The sequence below is a fragment of the Bicyclus anynana genome, chromosome 4, assembly GCF_947172395.1.
Source record: "Bicyclus anynana chromosome 4, ilBicAnyn1.1, whole genome shotgun sequence".
NCBI classification, from domain to species: Eukaryota; Metazoa; Arthropoda; class Insecta; order Lepidoptera; family Nymphalidae; genus Bicyclus; species Bicyclus anynana.
In genome coordinates, this window is record NC_069086.1 from 4,247,033 (window position 1) to 4,267,042 (window position 20,010).

Consider the following 20,010-nt stretch of genomic DNA (forward strand, 5'->3'; position numbering starts at 1 on the left):
TCATACCAGAGCTTTTAAGGCCACCAACCAATATTGTTGTATTTTGATTTGTAGATATAGTAGATAACTGATGTAAAAGTAAAACCTTGTTTTTTAACTGGCATAAAAAAGGAGGTTGTGCCTATTTTTATATTATCTATACTTTGTAATGTTTTTGGAATAACTAAAATTGAAAATTACTTTATCTGTCACGTCTCTTTCAGCGGAATACCTGTTACCATGCAGCCGAAGCGATCCTGAACTGAACTCATGCATCAAGCGCTCCTTCAACCACCTGCGCCCGTACCTCGCGAGGGGTCTGACAGACCTGGACGTTCCCCCCGTGGAGCCCTTGTTCATAGACCGCCTGACGATGGAGAACGATGCGGGGCCCGTGCGAGTCAGAGCCACCTTCAGCAACATCACTGTGATTGGACCCAGTAATTATACAGTCACAAAGATCAGGTAGGTGAAATCACTCTATCAGATCATCACCATCATCATATCAGCCGATAGACGTCCACTGCAAGACATAGGCCTTTTGTAGGGACTTCCAAACATCACGATACTGAGCCACCTGCGAATCCCTGCGACTCGCTTGATGTCGACAGTCCACCTGGTGGGGGGTCGACCAACACTGCGCTTACTAGTGCGTACTCTATCTGAAAGTAGGGTTTAATCCGCCCACTTTTACCCGCGTAGTTCCTGTTCCCGTGGGAATACGGGATATACGTATAGTGAATTTTGCTCGCTGATAATGTAGCTTTTTATTGATTAAAGAATTTTTAAAATCGGTTTAGTAGTTTCGGAGCCAATTTGCTACAAACGAAAATTATTACTCTCTAATATTTATGTATATTTGCTGACGTTCACAAATCTATTAACGTGAAGTTCTGTTTTTCACAAGTCTCGTAGGAACTATGGATTTTCCAGGGTTCCTAAGGTGTATGTGATAAACCAGAGTTCCGTTCAACAGCAAAATGGGTTCTATAGTTGTTGCGAAGGAGTAACTAACATACACACTGTTCGCCTTTAAGTATATATTTTGGGGGATTAGGATTGGGCAAAAAATTTAAATACATCTCCTCTACTTTACGCACCTACAAATATTTTAAGTACATGGGAATAAAAATATCAGCATATCACTGGCCCAACATAATGTCTAAGAAAGTAATATCACCAAGCTTGCTGCCGCTAACGGCCATGCAAACTCTTCAAGGTCATTAATGTATTCAAAAGTGCCAAAGTAATATTACTTACTGTAAACAATACGAGTACATGCATTCTTATCACACGAACTTGCAAAACAAAGTAACTTAAACGTCCAAAGATTTAGTAACAAATTAACAACTTCCCAGCAGTCTTGCGATTGACTAATATAATAGTAAGTGAACAAAAACTACCAATTTTCAAGGAATATCTATTTAACAAATTGTGTAAAGCTCTTGTAAAGATTTGCGTCCACTTAGCGATAACACCATGTTGTGTATTGATAGATTTTATTTTTTTATTATTTTTTTAACTTAATTCTCTGAACGAAATATTTGAATATACAGCACAAAGCTACTGTTACAGTTACACTCTGTGCTCATTTCAAGCACGAAAGCATGCTACTATTGAGCACTTGCTACTTATTAGCATGTATATCGTAACATTAACAAGAATCAACAGTCGTGCGATTTATGAGCATTCTACTTGCTGCGCGGATGCAAACGAGCGTGCTTTTAGCGCGTCTGAACAGGTTTGCTTATTGAGTATGCTAGTCGATCAGCATTGCTATTTTGTATTCTCTTCACCTTCATCTCTCCATACTAACACGATACTATAGACACAGAACAATAGACACAAAGTAGCATGTGTAACTGGAATGTTTGCTTTGAGCATGCTTATTCAAGAGCATACTTAAAAATAGCATGCTTATTGCTAGCAAATGTAAACTGATGATAAGCATGCTCGTATGGAGCATTCTTAATAGCATGTTTTAGCATGCTATTTTAGAGCATGTGTAACAGTACCTTAAAACTTTCGAAGCTAAACACTTAATTTGCAATTGAAAGTGCTATTTCATTATCGTGTTTTTATATTACGCTCTAAACAATTTATCCGTTCAATGTGAAAAAATACGTAAAAATAAGATTACAATTTAATGTTCAAGGTCGTTGGCATTCCCCGTGTATGAGGATATTTGTTTTCATCAATCAAAAGCGGACATTGATTTTATTTTCACAAAAGAAAAACAAAATATGGTCATTATTTTTTGTAATTATTTTAGCATACAAATTGTATGCTAAAATCCTGTCCATTAAAAACTTATTAAACCATTTAACATTCACAATGCGTTTCGTTTACATTTATGTCTTTGTTTTTCGACGAAATCCGTCAGTTCAATGTTAAGAAAATTAGCTAAGAAAAACAGAAGTGCAATAAACAAAGAAGCGGATTTGTGAGGACAAAAGTGTATGAAAAAAATTTCAATACACTATGCTTAGCTGTCGTAATTAGAAACACTTCGCTAAAGATCTTAAACGGTGTTCTTATAATGATGCGTTGATGACAATCCCATGATATGCGGGCGACGGGAGGAAACAATTGAGAATCTGGAGCCTCGAAACCTACCCCTAAGTCACCACGGTCCAAACTACAAAGGTGTCTACCAGCTATGATAGGAGTCTAAGCTGATGAATTTTCAGCTTTCAGAAAATGAGTAAGGGTTGGTAATTAGAGCCTTAATAGCTCAACGGTAAAAGCGGCCGGACTATCACTGAGGGGTGGTGGTTCGATCCACGCCCCGTTGGTCTATTGTCGTACTCACTCCTAATACTAGTATTTCCCGACTAGTTGGAAGGTAATAGGAATGTTGGTCATATTCAAAAGATACGGCAAATATTCTCAGTTCATGTTATTACTTTCACTGCATACATACACTTTCTTTCATACATACAGATTCTTAAGATACATACAGATTCTTAAGATCTTCGGGTTCGAAAGTAGTCAGGGATATTCCAAGAAAAATCATATTAACAAACCCTTCAAAACAAAAAAAAAATTCAAAATCGGTCCACAAATGACGGAATTATCGCTGGACATACATAAAAAAAACATACATACAGCCGAACGTAGAACCTCCTCCTTTTTGGAAGTCGGTTAAAAAATAGTCGGTTTTACGAACAACACAATTTAAATCGTACTAACCATAATGTAAAATGTACAGTATTTCATACACTTCAGTCTTGATAAATCAGCTTTTTGTAGATTTAGTTTTAGTTGTTTTTTAATTTTCGTATTATGGGCTGTTATTTCGTATTATATATTATGCGCTGTCTAACTTCTATGGTTGCTTGCCTTTATGTTGCCGTCTCAAATGATTGTGGGCAGTTGGCTCATAACAATCAACGGCGACAAGTTACAACACACTTGCTCAGTGTAGTATGGATGATTATTGTAAAACTTACAAAATATAACTGCAATTTGTAATAAGCCCCATTATGTACAAGTGTGTCTGATTACAGTTAGTTCAAAATCTTCTTTATATTACTTATCTATACTACCATACTAATATTACAAAGAGGTAAAGTTTGTGAGGTTGTAGCGAGTAGTCGCTGGATTTGCTAAACCGATTTAGATTTTTTTTTATCAATAGAAAACTACGTTATTTGTGAGTGTCATAGGCTATATTTAATCCCCCTATTCCCACGGGAACGGGAACTGCGCAGGTTAAACCGCGAGGCATCTGCTCATTACAATAATTATATTGCCTTGTTGGTCCAACGATTAATAGAATTATTGGTTCTGCTTATGATTCTGTGGCTTACGAGGTCTTGTATTTAAATTTTATTTCGAACTAAAAAACTTAAATGAATTTGGCTGAGGCAACTGATGGCACACGAGCAGAGAAGATGCGAGGGTTGATATGTAAAAAATATAAAGGAACTCATTAACGCTACACCCTGGTTATAAGACCATGGACATCGAGAAATCGAGATTTCATGGATTCATGGAGTTTTTCTCTCCGCTTTTCTCGATCTTAGTTTACTCTCTTATTTTTCTTCCCACTTCCCAAGAATTTTTAGAAGATACCTTAAGTTGTGAAGTTAGACACATAAGTGGTAGGTATAGTCTTTATAAATACTTAAACTGGAAGTTTCAAAAGTGCTACAACTGAGCACAACAAATTTTGATTTTTCGTATTTGATGATTGTTGAATCTTTTCTTACTTTATTTACCCATACCTTTCAGATCAGATCTGAGGAAACTTCGCATCGACATGGGCCTGGTGTTGCCGCGGATAGAGGTGACGGGCCGGTACGAAGTCTCCGGGCAGGTGCTTCTGTTCCCAGTGCGATCACAAGGCGACTTCTGGGCGTCATTCAGTTAGTAAAACTATTTCTATTGGTGTGGCGAGCATGGATAATTTCCAGTATTAGAGTGGTTTGTATATGTATAATATAAATTACCAGATACCAGACCTATGGCCACAGCCAAAAGAACTGTTTCACCCGTCCTAGATGTGTAAACTGCCTCGGAGACCACGGCATCATCGACTGTACATACATTTATCATCGTCATCATCATCATGTCAGCCGATGGACGTCCACTGCAGGACATAGGTCTTTTCTTCCAAACATCACGATACTATAATTATATTTATTATTTTTAATTCAATTGCAGTCCTGGTTCATTTCAAGGATCAACTTGGTTGTCTAACGTCTGAATACAGGCATCCAATAATGCTGCCATTATTACGAGTAGGCATAAGTGGGATAACGTAGCTATATTCTATTTCAGAAATAAAGAATATGTTTACAATTAGAATCAACAACAAACCTTGGCATTTTTACACTTTATTTTGATACTATTATTGTTAATAGACACTTCAGGATAGTAATCCGTCCGTATTTTTTAATTGCTTTTAAGATAATATTCACAATTCAATAATTAAACTGTGTTTTACGACTGTTGATTACTAGGCCATAGATAAGCGCTAAATATTGACCTTGACCATATTAAAAAATATATTTAGTAGTATTTGAAATTTAGATTTTATTATTATTTTTTTATTCATAGTCTTAATTTAATTTATGTGTAAATTGCAATATGTATCTTTCTAATTATAATTAAAGTTATTAAAGCCTAATCCCTTTTAGTAGTAGACTAAATATTTTTCTTAGGTCTTTTGTGACAGAACTCATCCGAGGAAGTTCTATCATTCATATTTTTTTGCCCCTAGGTATTTTGGTCTGTATGTAAGAGTTGTCGGTGAAATTAGAGGTACAAGAAGCTATACCTTAGGTTGAAAGACGTAGGGTAACTTTGCGAGGCTACAAATCATTGCTCTATTGATGGCGACGGTTATCCACATTACTTTAGATGGGCTATCTAATTGTTCTGTCAACCAATTTATAGTGCGGCGTCTGACTATCGAAACACCGTAAACTCGAAAATTAACGGTCTGCTTTCGTACTGCTTTCACGAATAGATGATTATGAAGAATATTTTTAACTCTATAAGGTTTTTTGTAAGTCCGCAGATTAACAATTACTGTAGATGTCGGAAAACATAATACTGACTGCGAGAGTTACTGCTAGCCTAAGTTTTATTCATACCTCAATGTTTTTTACTTTTGTTTGTATATTGTCTACTGCAAACTAAATAACTTATTGCTTTGTAAAGTAGCGAAATGCTGTTTAAAGGTTAAAATTAACTCAAGGTTCTTAAAAAGGACCGCCTTTTCATGTTTATGCGGAAGTTGAACTTTGGGTTTTAGGTATTTGGCGTGCGACAATTACTGAACCTTGAATAGGCATATTGTTAACATAACCTTTGTTTTTAATTATAAATGTGTACTCATTTAAGTATGCACAAATATCAATAAGCTTGGTATGTTTTTGTTGAATAATTTTTCAGGGTGAAGTCTATTTATTTGGTTAAACAATATCTCAGGTTTCTAACAAGGTTAGTGAATTAACAAACGCTTTGCCGATCATCATTCGGCTCACCGCTGAGCTCGAGTCTCCTCTCAGAATGAGAAGGGTTAGGCCAATAGTCCACCACGCTGGCCCAATGCAAATTGGCAGACTTCACGCACGCAGAGAATTAAGAAAATTCTCTGGTATGCAGGTTTCCTCACGATGTATTTCCTTTACCGTTTGAGACACGTGATATTTATTTTCTTAAAATTCACACAACTGAAAAATTAGAGGTGATTAGAGAAAAAATCTAATGCTCGATTCTGTTGCAGACGACGTAGTTGCAATAATAAAGATTTTCGGCAAAGAAATCGAAAGGCAGGACGTGAAGTACATGACGGCTGACCGTATGCAGGTGGACTTTAAGCTAAAAAGTTCTCGCTTCAAGGTCAGGGACACCGTCAATCACGGCAGCGTTATTGGTAAGTTAATATCTTAGCACAAGATCTTTGTTGCTGTTAATATATGTATTCCTTTTAACTAGTTTTGTAACTTTTTTTTAATTTATTCAGTTCATTATTTAATAACGGACGCCCGCAATTTCGTCCGCCCTTAGATCATCTTAATCAGACCCTGTTATAAAAACCCGTTCTTAGCGGACGTCTACTAACTGTAAACTACCTCTCTGCCAAATTTCATCATTGTTTGTTGATATTTCGTGATGTTCTCGACCTTTCGCTTTTCTAGATTTATAAGTATATAAAACGGTAAGGTATAAAAGAATTTCAAAAAGCTTGATTGTCATTTAGGTCTAGTAAATAAATTTACGAGTTTTCAAATTTTATAAATATACACGTAGATTTGAGTTACATACTTTTAGTGCGTTCCCGACTTTGTTTACACTGTTTACTTCATTACTTGGACCTAAGATACTGTCCTGCATTTAGCATAAGACTATGTACTAATAATTTCATTTTTGCACCACTTTCATCATATTATTGAATACTTTCGCGTTTATCATACCTATTGTAAAATTGTTACCTTGCATCCCGTTTTGTTCTTAACAAGTGAAATATTTACCTACAGTTTAAATAAATTATGCTAAAATGAATTATCTGCAAACCATTTAAATTTCAGGAGAGGCGATGAATCAGTTCTTAAACAACAATGCAGCTGAAATCATTGACGAGATGAGACCGGCTGCTTCAGCGGCCATCGCGAAGCACTTCCGGGTCTTCCTCAATGCTGCTTTCGAGAGAATACCAATCGACGTCTGGCTCACGCCCTAGTGATGTGAACTGATCAAGTGTGACTGATTGACTTTAAACTTCATGATAAGGTACAAGATTATTATCAAAACGAAAGTTATTTGTTGAGTAGTGATGTAGCATTTGAAATGTTTGTACTCTCGCAGTTACTAGACATTATTTTTATTACACTTTTAATATGTATGACATTGTAGTGTAAAATACCTTTAAATGTTACACTATGTAAGTACATAAAATAATTTCAATAAACCACCGTTTAAAAGTCATAAGTAACATGAAATCTGTATAAGCACTATGGAGATACAATGAAAATTATAATCATTATAGTAAAAAAATAAAAAACAACAAAGCAATGAATCTTGTACTTGACATTAACGTTAAGCTTTATTATTTATTTAGTATAAAATAAGCTATTTTATAAGTACAACTTATTCAATCATAAGTGTTTATTAAGTTGTGATAATTCTAGAATTACTAAGCAAACGCTATGACGTTATTAACGAAATAAATAATTTCACGATATATATGACTTGCATTATTTTAAAATAGAAAAAACATATTTGGATAAAGTTCAATCTCTAGTTACTTACTCTACTTTTTTTTACTTTAGGGTTAGATATGAATAAAACAATAGTTATAATAAATAAGTATAGTTAGCTGTACCTTATTTAAATATTACATTTATTTACAGCAAAACGAAAACTTTTAAATAAATCATTTATTATTACAGACCAAGATACATTTATAGTAATATGGTTGAGATCTATCTTAAAATTAATTTCACTACTTAATTTAACACTACTTAGACAATATATCGTCTGCGTCCAATGTTCCGAATGCATGATCTGCTAACGGTTTCAAGAAATCTCTCAAAGCTTCCTCCATTGGTGTTTGGAGTTCCGATACGAGATTCTCCCAGTTTTCATTTAGGAATTTATTCATAGCATTTCCTGGAAAACAAAAAATCCAAATTTTAAGAATAAAATTGTTAACTATATGCATACTAATTCTAAATAGACTTTGTGCATCTATTTTTCAATTCTGCTGTAAATCTTACATTTCTTATCGAAACCATTCTCGATTACCCATATTGCAATGTAGGCTTCGGTCTTAGCTAAAATCTATAATATTGCATTGCATATATGCATATATGCATTGCAATAAACTCTATGATATTTCCGATATTCTGTACAGTCAACATTGATAGTGTATTAAAATGGTGAACATTAATTAATAGTTAATAATATTTATAATGAGAATGTGAAATGAAGTATTAAAAATGCATATTAGTAGGTGAGGAAACCTGCATACCAGAAAATTTTCTTAATTCTCTGCGTGTGTGAAGTCTGACAATCCGCATTGGGCCAGCGTGGTGGACTATTGGTCTTACCCCTCTCATTCTGAGAGGAGACTCGAGCTCAGCAGTGAGCCGAATATTGGTTAATGACGACGACCTATTAGATACAACTAGACAACGAACCTTGAAAAATATGTATTGTTTTACCAATTAACCTATAGACTAGCTAATTATAAAGGTTTCTGTTTCTCCAACGTAATAGAGTAATGTAGTTCAAGTATCTACAATTTTAAGTAAGGCTCACCTAAATCATCATCTCCTCCAAATAGGTTGTTCAGTTCCATCGTAGCTGTTCCTATGTGGAATTTGACATCTAGACTTTGGCAGGCCAGAGCATCAGCGGCGTTGTCCCTAGGTGTGCGGCCCAGAACTATTGTCACTATTGCGTCGATGTCACCTGCAGTTCACGTTATGAATTACAATTAATAAATAGTATCTGATTTCTTTTCATTAACCGACTTCTAAAAAGGAGGAGGTTCTACGTTCGGCTGTATGTATTCGATATGTTACTTCGATTTTATTAATAAGACTTTAGTTAGTTTAGTTTAGTTTCTAGTTTTACCTTCTAGTTTGACTACATTTAAATCGTCCTGGCTACGCGCTAACCTGGATTAATTTTAAGGGAAGTCTAACCGTTACAATTGGATCTGTCCATGATAAACGCTTTTGAAAGAATAATGAAGTGATAATAAAATAGTTGATTTGGGCGTCATACGATGAAAATCTAATGCGGACTGACTTGCATTTTTAACTGTAGGTACGGTAGGTAGTCAACTATTCCGTTAAATATCCGTCTATAGGCAAAATTGAAAACTAAACAGTTTTAACTCTACAGCAGCGGCGAGGAGTTCATGCAACCCGATTCCTGAAGGAATTGCTTTAAAAATCCATGCATATTGATTGTTGTACTGTATCTAGATATATGAATTTCCTTTTCTTTGGAACGGCTTACAGTATCTTCTAACGATTTTGTTTAAAATTTGGATTAGATAAGACTGTACAGTTAAAACTGAAGGTCTGGAGCTTGTACACATGTAAAAAGTGTCTTAAGAAATCGATTTGTAATAATCTGTATATTCCATTAACTATCAAGCATGTTTACAACGACAATAAATCATCTGTTGTGAGACAACAAAGCTTTGATGCTATAGGCAATCTTTATTGACTATTGCATCAACGGCCAAAATTCATTGAATTCTTAAATACAATAATAATAAAATCGAAAATTTTTACCCGATAACAAAAGTTTAAATCATCCGTCTTTTATAATTATAATTATTTTTTTAATTTTTACCATATTTAGCAGAGAATTTTCCACTTCCTTCAATGGGTAGCATTAACAGTTGTCCCTTTAGACTGTAGTCACCCTTCACCCTCAACTCGGGTATATGGAGTGTAGCAACTAATGAATGATTCTTCGACACCACACTGTAAACATAAAAATGTAAAATAAAAAAGTAAGTATTTCCCCTACTAATATTATAAACGTGAACGTTTATACGGATGTTTGTTTGGATGTTTGTTATTCTTTAACGCCGCTACTGCTGGAGCAATTTGGCTGAAATTTGAAATTGAAATAGATTTTGCTCTGGATAACCTGGACTGGAAAAATCCATGGTTTCCGCGGGATTTGTGAAAACGACAATCAAATACAAAAGAGATCAAAGAGCATTTGTAGTATATATAGCACCACCTGCTTATCAACTCTAGGCCTCTGCTAGAAATTACTTAAAAGAACAGATGCCCAATATTCCATAGCCCGGAGTACTCGACCCCAGGACTTTATGATCCGTAAATTCGAACTACCTACCACCAATATGGATGGATATGGATATGGATATCCATCCATACTGTATATGGATTGTATGTGGAAAACCAAGCAGTGCTTTCCTTGTTCAATATTAAAGGAATCTTATATAACATCATATAGTATTTCGTTCAGATTATGAAAAAAATATATTATGCAATGAATAATTATAAATTCATGTATCACAGCTATTATAAACAAAATTAGGAAATACCTGACCTTTTACATTTTAGGTGGATATTAACTCTGTAACTCGATCTGTCTGTCAATTATCTTATTGACATGATGATTAATGATGAAATGCTTACATCTGGAATTTTTCATACAGCCACCTAATTGAAATTTCATATGATGGTAAGTGATAATGCGTAAAATGCAAGCGAGATAATTTCACTTGTGTCAAGAATCGAATTCTAGAATTTTTACTAAAAATATACTTCGTGCCAGAGAATGTTTGTATACAAATACCACCTTATTTATTCTCCCCTCTAAATGAAATTGGTGTGGATTGCTCTCAATAGTGCGATTGCCGGTATATGAACATGACATTTTAAAGTAGGACGTCTTCCTTGCAAGCTTTGCTAATCATTCCTCCATCGATACAAAATAAACTATTGATACCATGCCTCTATAGGCTATAGCCAATTACTAGACATGTAGTGACTTACTCAACATGCTTCACTTTCATATGTGATGGGCCTCGCACGGTGACGTCACTGAAGGAAGATGTGATCGATACAGGCCCAGCTGTCTTTTGCACCGCCAGCGATGGAACGAGCAGAGGTTCGCACGGCGGTATATCGTATTCTGGTAAGCCTGGAAATATTTTCAAATACTATAATTCTGTTCATCATCATCATGATGATTAGTCAGTCTATTCTAATGGTCCACTACAGGACATCGGCGTCATTTTTCTTAAAGGAGAATTTTACATTTAGACGCACCACGTTTCCCCATTATGTATGGCTCTGTTAATGAGAATGGAACTTGCTCTCTGAAACACGGGTGTTTAACACAGGGGCGTGGCTACCTTATCAATAATACGAGGCTCGAGGACTACAGGGGCCCCATATGTGTGGAAGCAAAAATTAGTAAGATTCTGTCCACAATCTCACTGAATCTGGGGCTTCCCGGAGCGAAAAAAAACTGCTAAACAGATTTTTGTGATTTGCCTCTTGTCTAAAAATTTCGATACAGAGCCCCTCCATGACAAGCTTCGCCACTGGTTTAACACCAAAATATATTTCTATAGTCGACAAAAGTAACAAAGTTTCAAATTGAAGTTCTAAAGACTTTGGATTTGATCTGACGTAAAGGATCATTTTATTGCCGTATCAATTCTAATAGTGAAAATATATACTACAAATGCATCGTGGTTACCTGTTGCTAATTGTGGCATGTAGGCGTTCAGGGCGTCCCGTAGACATCGTCCTAGAGCCGCGTCTTCTCGAGGACATATGAAACCTCCAACTAAAATTGAAAAATAATTTGCCTAGAATTATGTAGGTATTTTATTTGATAAAAAATGTTACCTCAAAGTCAATTTTTAATCTATTGTTAAATAATGGGTATCATTAATAATTATTCTATAAAATGGCATTATAAACGTGTATGTTTTAATTTTATTTACACCTCAAAACAAGGAAAGAAACAATATAACGGAAAAATAAGAAAAAAAGAAGTAGGATAAATAAGGCGCCATGGAAGAGATCGTGGCGATCTCTTACAGGCAACCTTAGTTTAGGAAAACTCCTTTTTTAACTTTGTAGGTATCGTATACTTTACTTTACATTTGCCTTTTTTGCCGAGGGACTCCAGTTTGAAAATAGTTTAAAAATAAGGTATTTTTTAACTTATTGTGTTATAAATAATACTTGTATAATATTCTATTGTAACTTAATAATAAAAAACTCTCCAAATACTTACAGTTTATGAAATCTTTTTCTAAACAATTAACATAAATTACTGCACTCAGCAAAAAACAAAACCATTTCCACATTATTAATGTTCTATTTGAAACTAATTAGATGCACTTATAGATTACCAATTAAGATGTGATTACATTTCTTTTTCATTTAAATACATTTTTCTAGGAGACGTGATGATAGTGTCGCAATATTCTTTTAATCTTATTCTATTATCGAGATCTTATCACACGTTCTTCTGCTCATTATCGTAATAATTACTTACAAAATACTACTTTGTTTATTAATTTCTCTCATAACCCTCTCACTAGACTCAGCAATCAACAATCGCTGCTATTTGGGTGAAAAGATAAAGAAACATTATTTTATTAACCAGATTGGTCTTATTCATATGGTACCAATACTTGCCTGTTGTACTGGATTTGAATGTTAAGTTTTTTTCTTCTTTCTTAATCACCACCATTTGGACAAAACGATAAAGAAAATTTCTCACTTAAATTACCCCGGTGTGACATTCTTTGTCTGGTTTCAAATACATATTTTACTTACCTGTTGTTCTCATAATATATCCTCATGTTACTTAGGTCCAAATTCTAGGAAATTAAAAAAAAAACAAAGATTCATTTTGGAAATTGTAACGTACTAACTAATACGGTGGTAAGTTAAAATAATAATATTTACTTAAAACAAATATGAATATGGAATATGAAAGTTACTAAGTAATAGCTTAGCCCTAGAGACAGTTTAGACGTAACTGGCTCACATCAGTCCATGGCCACGATGACAGTGCAATTTTGCATGCACTTTTATAAAATGTTGTCTGCCGCAACGTTATTACCAGAAAATCGTAACGGACACATACGAATATCAACCATACAGCTGAATAAATAAAACCGTAAATACAATAACCATTTATGTGGCACAGTCAACGAAGTGCAATGTTGTAATTCGGGTGACGTAACGAATTTGTAGGCTTGTGACCGCACGACACGCTGGCATACTTTGCTAAAGTGGTACAAACATAAGAGTTTGCACATAGTTTGCTTTGAGTGCAAGCAGACAGCGGTTTCACAGGTGTTGGTGTCATCAAAGTGACTTGGAAAAAGCGTGGTGCCGTCCTCTGAGAATTAGCTGTAATAACCTGTGGTAAACATAATTGCAGCTTAAGCTAAATTAAAAAAAATATTAACCGATTATTTTTAACCCCTTTCTCCTGAACTAAGGAGAAAATTGGAGTGGTTACGACAATTTTTCAGGGGACGGGATTGAAACCGAAACCAAAATATCTCTCATCTTCATCATTATTTTCAATATCAACCCATATTCAACAATCTGCTGAGCACGAATCTCCTCTCAGAATAAACGGGGCTAGGCAATAGTCCACCACGCCAACCCAATAAATATTGGCAGACGTCACACACGTAGAGAATTAAGAAAATTTTCAGCTATACAGGTTTCCTCGCGATGTTTTTCCTTCACCGTTTGAGACACGTGATATTTAATTTTTCTAAAATGCACACAACTGAAAAGAAGCAGGTGCATGCCCCGGACTGGATTCGAATCTACACCCTCCGGAATTGGAGGCAGAGGTCATCATCATAGTTCTCCTTACTATCTCCTCCAAAAGGCACCAAGTTAGAAGAGAAGGGAGAAGAGAAGAGAATCACTCACTGACGTCATTTTTTTTCATTTCATCTCCTTCCAGCCTTTCTGGTACCGCAGTATACGTGCATTACTTCAGGAAGGATCACTGACGTCATTACGGATAAACAAGTCCGAATTTCAATTTAAATATTATCATGATTGAAGAATTATATATATATTTTTTTTATTATTCTCACGTTTGTCTTTGACTGCAAATTCACCTGATGGCAAGTGATGATGTTTTCTAAGATGTAACTTGTTAGAAGTAGGATGAAAATTCTTAGGATAAAAAACACCCCTTTCGCTTCCTACACGACATCGTATCGGAACGCTAAATCTTTCCGGGTCTTCTTTGCCGGGTGGGGACTATGGGATGCTAGGGTGGTGACTAGCCACGGCCGAAGTCTCTCACCAGCCAGACCTGGATCTGGACCAAAAAATATTTTTGGCTTCAGTTTCGTTTATATACCTACCTAATGGCCTCCAACAAAAATTTTAAAAATATCTTCAATGTACAGAATTTGACAGTTTTAATATAAGTATAGAGAGATTAGGGAAAAGTAATATTAAACCTAATTCAACTCAATATAAAATTCATAATTTACATTAATTAGTAGTACCCACCTAAAAATCATGTTGTTTACATTAAAATTTCTGTTTTTATGAAGTAAACCATGTTATATCGCCTAAATTGCTACATATTTGCGTAAACACTTTTGCTTATATAAGTTTTACCTATTCTTACATTCAAGAATTGCAAACTGCTGTGAATAAAAACAATGTTTTTAGGTAAATTTTATTATTTCATTTCATAACAAATAAATTAAATAAATAGAAATAGTTTTAACAATGTGATACATGATCAAACTTAATACATTTAGTTTCGGTGAAGTTTCAAGTGGAAGTATTAAGATATTCCAATTTAGTCCAGTAATTTTAGGCATTTTAAACCCCAATCTGAGGAAAAACTCCTAGTGAGCTGGATTTTTGTATACACCTTTATTACAGTGTTATTATGAAGATGTGAAGGAAATTATTTAGCTCACTAGGAATTTTTCCCCAGATAAAACTTAAGATGACTGGACTAATTAGGGAAGACCATGTTAGTTGGAATATGTTTGAGGAATTTATTGGCGATGTCTTCTAGAACCATCGACAAGGCAGTCTCTACAGCTGGTTGCACTTCCTTCGCTAACTCGTTCGCGTGCATCTGTATTATGTGGTCAGTTATCATCTCTGTAATGAGAAAATGAGAGTTAAAATGACATATTTTGTCAGAATATTGAAAATATTGTTTAACGATTTTAAATGGTAATCCGTTAATTTTTTATATATGATTACTTAAATATCTATACTAATACTAGCGGACCCGGTCAAGCTTCGTTTTGACATAAGTGCACTTATTCTCTATCCCTACTCTACCCTTCTATATCTCTACCCCTACCCTACCCCTACCCTACCCCTACCCTACCCCAACCCTACCCCTACCATAACCCTACCCTACCCTACCCCTACCCTTGATTTTTTCTACCCTTTTAAACCTTCCCTATACCTCCACGAACATTTCAAGACCAAGATAAGATAAATCCGTTAAGCCGTTCTCGAGTTTTAGCGAGACTAACGAACAGCAATTAATTTTTATATATATAGATTATAAAGATTTGATTGTTTGTTTGTTTCCATTGAATATGATCTGAAACTACTGAATCGATTTGAAAAATTCTTTTACTGTTGGGAAGCTACACTATCCCCGAGAGTATAGGCTATATTTTATCCCCGTATTCCCACGGGAACGGAAACCACGTGGGTGAAACCGCGTGGCGTCTGCTAGTAGTTTTATGAAACAAAATTTGATTAAGATCAGCAGACCTTTACTTTATAAAATAAAAGAAGTACTTCCATCGGATCTTAACATTATTAAAAATAATATCTGATACTTATAATTCAACATTGTCACCTATAAGTCCAACAATAAGTATTAGAGCAACATAAGTTTAAGCTTCAAATCCTTAGGAAAGAGGACTGACCATATAGTGGTACCTTAAAAAGTTTAATAATAATGTATCTACGAGTATAATACTCCGGCGAGGACTATAAATTAGTTCGTAGATCTATATTTTAGAAATGACGAGATCCGCAGACGAACCAAAGTCACTGACATAGCTCAGCCAGTCGGGAAGCTGAAGTCCCAATGAGCAGGCCACATAGTTCAAAAAGCCGATAGATGTTGGGTTCTCAAGGTGCGGCAACAGCGACCCCGCACCGGAAAGTCAGTGTTCGTAGACCCACCACTAGGTGGACGGAGGACATCAAGCGGATTGCAGGAAGCCGCTATATGCTGATGGCTCGAGAACGTTGTGCTTGGAAGTATATGCAAGAGGCCTATGTCCAGCAGTGGACGTCCATCGGCTGATAATGAATGAATGAAATGAAGATCTATATTTTGGGCTAGCAAACTCTCTGTCAGAGTCGCGCAAGAAGGTCAAGAGAATTCGTTGACCTAAGTACCAACCAAACATTAACTTGAAACTTACCCATTTCTCCAGTGGTGGAATGAGCTTCACTCAAAGTAGCTTCGAGCGGTCCTCTGCAGCGCAGTTTTACATTGGCATCCTTTATGACGATCCTTTTGTGGACTTTAGCGCCCACAGCGTCAAGAGCCGCACTGCATTTCGCTACAAATTTTCATCAAAACGTCAGTCTTGGCACCGCCTTCAAATTGATCAGAAGGCAGCACATTCAATGTTACTTTTTGTTTTTTGCAGTTCAGTGAAAACATTTATGTGATTTTTAAGTTTTGAATAGTTGTTCCACGTGATATTGGATAGAAGCAGGCGTTACTTTGCGGAAGTTCATCATGATTATATAATGATTTATTTATTTTGCTATCATTGCACGTTGTAGAGTCAACATCTCCTGAGGATGCTCCGGTTTCGGGGTGAAACGTACGTAGAGAGTATTTTGCCGGACCTGGTTGACGTTGTCGCATGGGTTCGTCGACTTTTCGCGGATGATAGCAAAATAAATAAATCATTATATAAGTTCCACGTGATAGTTGTTCCAAGTAATGAAAGTTTAATTTTTTCTACTGCATACCAAGTTTTTTCCGAAAAATGGGACTTATTATTTTTTTATGTTTATTGTTTTTTGTGAACGTACTTCTAACGGATACATTGAAAAAAAATCGTACTAGGCAAAGTTGTACATCTAGCTTAAAAACATGTTAATTTATTGGGAATTCCAAAGATGTAGACATTAAAACATTATTTTCAAACACTTCGTGTTTTAGTATAATTTACACTTACTAAAGTTAGCGTGAATGATACCAGTAGATTCCACTGGCAGCATCTGAAACTCCCCGATCACCACATACTCTCCCGACATGGTGAGACGTGGTAGACTTATGTTTCCTGTCACTCGGATATCCTCCGGGAAGATGCTGAAATACATTACGGCAGCCTTTTACTAATAGGCTTTATAAATAAAAACATTTGTGTACAAGAACACAAATAAATAAATGAATGCCAGCATTTAATAGAGGTTACTACGACTTTATTGCTTCGTTAGAGCCGTGATAGCCAAGTGGATATGACCTCTGCCTTCGATTTAGAGAGCGTAGTTTTGAGTCCGGCCTGGCACACATCTCCAACTTTTCAGTTATGTGCATTTTAAGAAATTAAATGTCATGTGTCTCAAACGGTCAATGAAAAACATTGTGAGGATTTTTTGAATTCTCTACGTGTGTGAAATCTGCTAATCTGCATTGAGCCAACGTGTTGGACTTAGCCTTAACCCTCTCATTTTGAGAGGAGACTCGTGTTAAACAGTGAGTGTTGAATATGAGTAGTTAATGATGAGGTACTCGTACTTAATTATGGTAGGCGGATAAGCTGACAAGCTTTCAACCTTCATAAAATGAGGTATGAAGCTATAACAGGCCCTTCATTATCAACTTATATTCGGCTCACTGCTAAGCACGAGTCTCTTCTCCGAATGAGAGGGGTTAGACTAATACTCCATGCGGATCGGCAGACTTCACACACGTAGAGAATATTAAGATAATTATCAGTTATGCAGGTTTTTATGAGGTCCTTCGTTGACAGATTATCTTAAGTTTCTTACTTACTCGAGTTTATTGAATGTGTAGTTCGTAAGTCCATACAGTATCGTGTCAGTGAACCAGGCGTCATACTTGAACCGGTTCTGCGGCATATTGTGCTGCCTCAGCCTTATGCTCGGGACTTTCAAGGGCTCGAGTGGTTGGATGCCGAAGGATGGTATACCATGCGCTAGCAGATGCCTCGCCTGCTCCGCCACGCGTTTGATGCATTCACTTACGTTGGGGTCACTGTAGTGGCATATTGGCTTCTTGGCTAAACGAAAAAGACCAATCTATTTCACTCCCGTAGTTCACGTTTCCATGAGAATACGGAGATAAAATATAAACTGACACTCACAAACAACGGGGCTTTCAAGTGGTAAAGGAATTTTCAAAACTTCATCCTCTATACAATAACACAAACTTTACTTCAAAATAAAAGATTTTGAAAGGAAGAGAAGAGAGAGAATTGAAGATTTGAAGAGAGAGAATTGAAAACTTCCTCCGTTTTTGGAGGCGTTTAAAATGAGAACGTGAGTTTGTTTATTTATTTTCATTCAATTTTCCTCTAATTAGTCAGAAAGTTAGGTCAAGAGTCGGTATGATCGAACCAATGCCCTCTCAGTTTTAAGTGCTATTGAGGCTTTAAATGTAAGCTGACGAAGTTCGCATCTTAAAGGCGGATCGAGGACACTGTTTATCTCAGAAATTTAATACAGATATTTTGAGAGAACAATTTATGCGGACGAAATCTTGAGTATTAAAATTGCAATTTTATCTGATTCATTCCAATATATTGCTTTTATTAGTTTATTTGTTCAGAACTATTGTTTATTATTGTTTTTATTTATACAAAATAATCCATACTTAGTAAAAAAATTAAATTTAAATGGGAAAGTCAGTTTGTTTGTGTGTTACGCTGCAATTGCCCCTACTACACAATTTATCAGCTCAATAATTTTTTAAAACATTTGTATGTTTCATCCAAGCTTTCATGCAGGAAAATTCGGGGCTAATTGAATTATAATTTTATGGTAGTGTTACCATAAAATTATAATTCAATTAGCCCCGAATTTTCCTAAATAAATTGGTTGTAAAACCAAACTTACCCATTTCTTCCATATTATCTCCATCACTGATTGTACTATTCTGTTCCGCTACTCGCCTACAAAACACACAACTAATACAAATCCCTACAAGCAAGAACCTAACCACAGCGATCATTATGGTGTCTGTCCACTTTAGCTGGATATTCATCTAAGACTGCCAATGATGCATTTTGCCTTTATAATAGGACCGACAGGTTAATGTGGCTGCCATATGTGGAAAAAATTTAGCCTCGCGACTAAGGTCTACAGGACGTAAAGTGTAAGGTTTGTTTGAAGTACCTTTAACTTCTATATGTTCTAATAAGATAAATACTAGGTATTCTATCAAGATTAACGACCTTAATAATACATGTTTTTATATACATGTTCTAGGCGATATAGTTTTTGTTTATTGTTTATTTTCCTAGTTCAAGATAATGAGTCAGCTGCGAAAGGTAAATGAGTTGATCATTTGGTTGGTTGGTCTTAATAGCATCTGATTAGCATTCTGGTCTGGCAGTGTGATAGTGTATCCCGATGTAAGATTCAAAACAAGATTAAGCGAATAGTTTTTCGTTATGATCATCTGACGTAGAAATGTTTATAAATAGTAAACTAGGTTAGGGCATAATGATAATAAATCCCTCCTGATATGAAAAAAGGGATAGCTCACTGAATTGTCATCAGAGAATAGGCCAATCAATAGTCCTACTAAATGAGGTGAGCAAGCTCGAAATGTGGCAAACTCGCTGTCAAGAATCTGGAAGAAGTAGTTCCGGATTTTAGCAATAGGGTATTGTAATTGGACTTATCATAGTTTGAATTTTATGTGTACGACTTAATTTATCATCATTAATTTACAATAATGTTTAAATTAACTTAATGACGTAACCAAATAATCCTTTGTGGATTTAGTTTGCATATCAATTAATTCAGC

At 35.5% G+C, this 20,010-nt stretch overlaps 3 protein-coding genes across 3 annotated transcripts in view; 1 reads left to right on the forward strand and 2 right to left on the reverse strand.

Moving 5' to 3' along the window:
* The window catches only part of LOC112042807 (uncharacterized), a 28,503-nt gene extending 20,828 nt beyond the window's left edge, over window positions 1-7,675 (forward strand). Inside the window, exons 2-5 of the mRNA XM_024077979.2 lie at window positions 204-444; window positions 4,216-4,349; window positions 6,218-6,367; window positions 7,023-7,675. Coding sequence (XP_023933747.2) covers window positions 204-444; window positions 4,216-4,349; window positions 6,218-6,367; window positions 7,023-7,174 — 677 coding nt within the window. The 3' untranslated portion in view covers window positions 7,175-7,675. The remainder of the gene's footprint in view (window positions 1-203; window positions 445-4,215; window positions 4,350-6,217; window positions 6,368-7,022) is intronic.
* Window positions 7,676-7,818: 143 nt separating this feature from the next.
* Window positions 7,819-12,796, reverse strand: LOC112058037 (protein takeout-like). Its single transcript, XM_052881360.1, has 5 exons — window positions 11,698-12,796; window positions 10,986-11,133; window positions 9,805-9,938; window positions 8,755-8,907; window positions 7,819-8,103 (listed from the first exon to the last, which is right to left on the reverse strand). Exons 1-5 carry the CDS (start codon window positions 11,714-11,716, stop codon window positions 7,952-7,954), a joined length of 606 nt encoding a protein of 201 aa, XP_052737320.1. The 5' UTR covers window positions 11,717-12,796; the 3' UTR covers window positions 7,819-7,951.
* A 1,956-nt stretch (window positions 12,797-14,752) lies between these two features.
* LOC112042800 (uncharacterized) lies at window positions 14,753-19,373 on the reverse strand. Its single transcript, XM_024077967.2, has 5 exons — window positions 19,095-19,373; window positions 18,013-18,259; window positions 17,192-17,325; window positions 16,421-16,561; window positions 14,753-15,122 (listed from the first exon to the last, which is right to left on the reverse strand). Exons 1-5 carry the CDS (start codon window positions 19,240-19,242, stop codon window positions 14,971-14,973), a joined length of 822 nt encoding a protein of 273 aa, XP_023933735.2. The 5' UTR covers window positions 19,243-19,373; the 3' UTR covers window positions 14,753-14,970.
* Window positions 19,374-20,010: the final 637 nt, after the last annotated feature.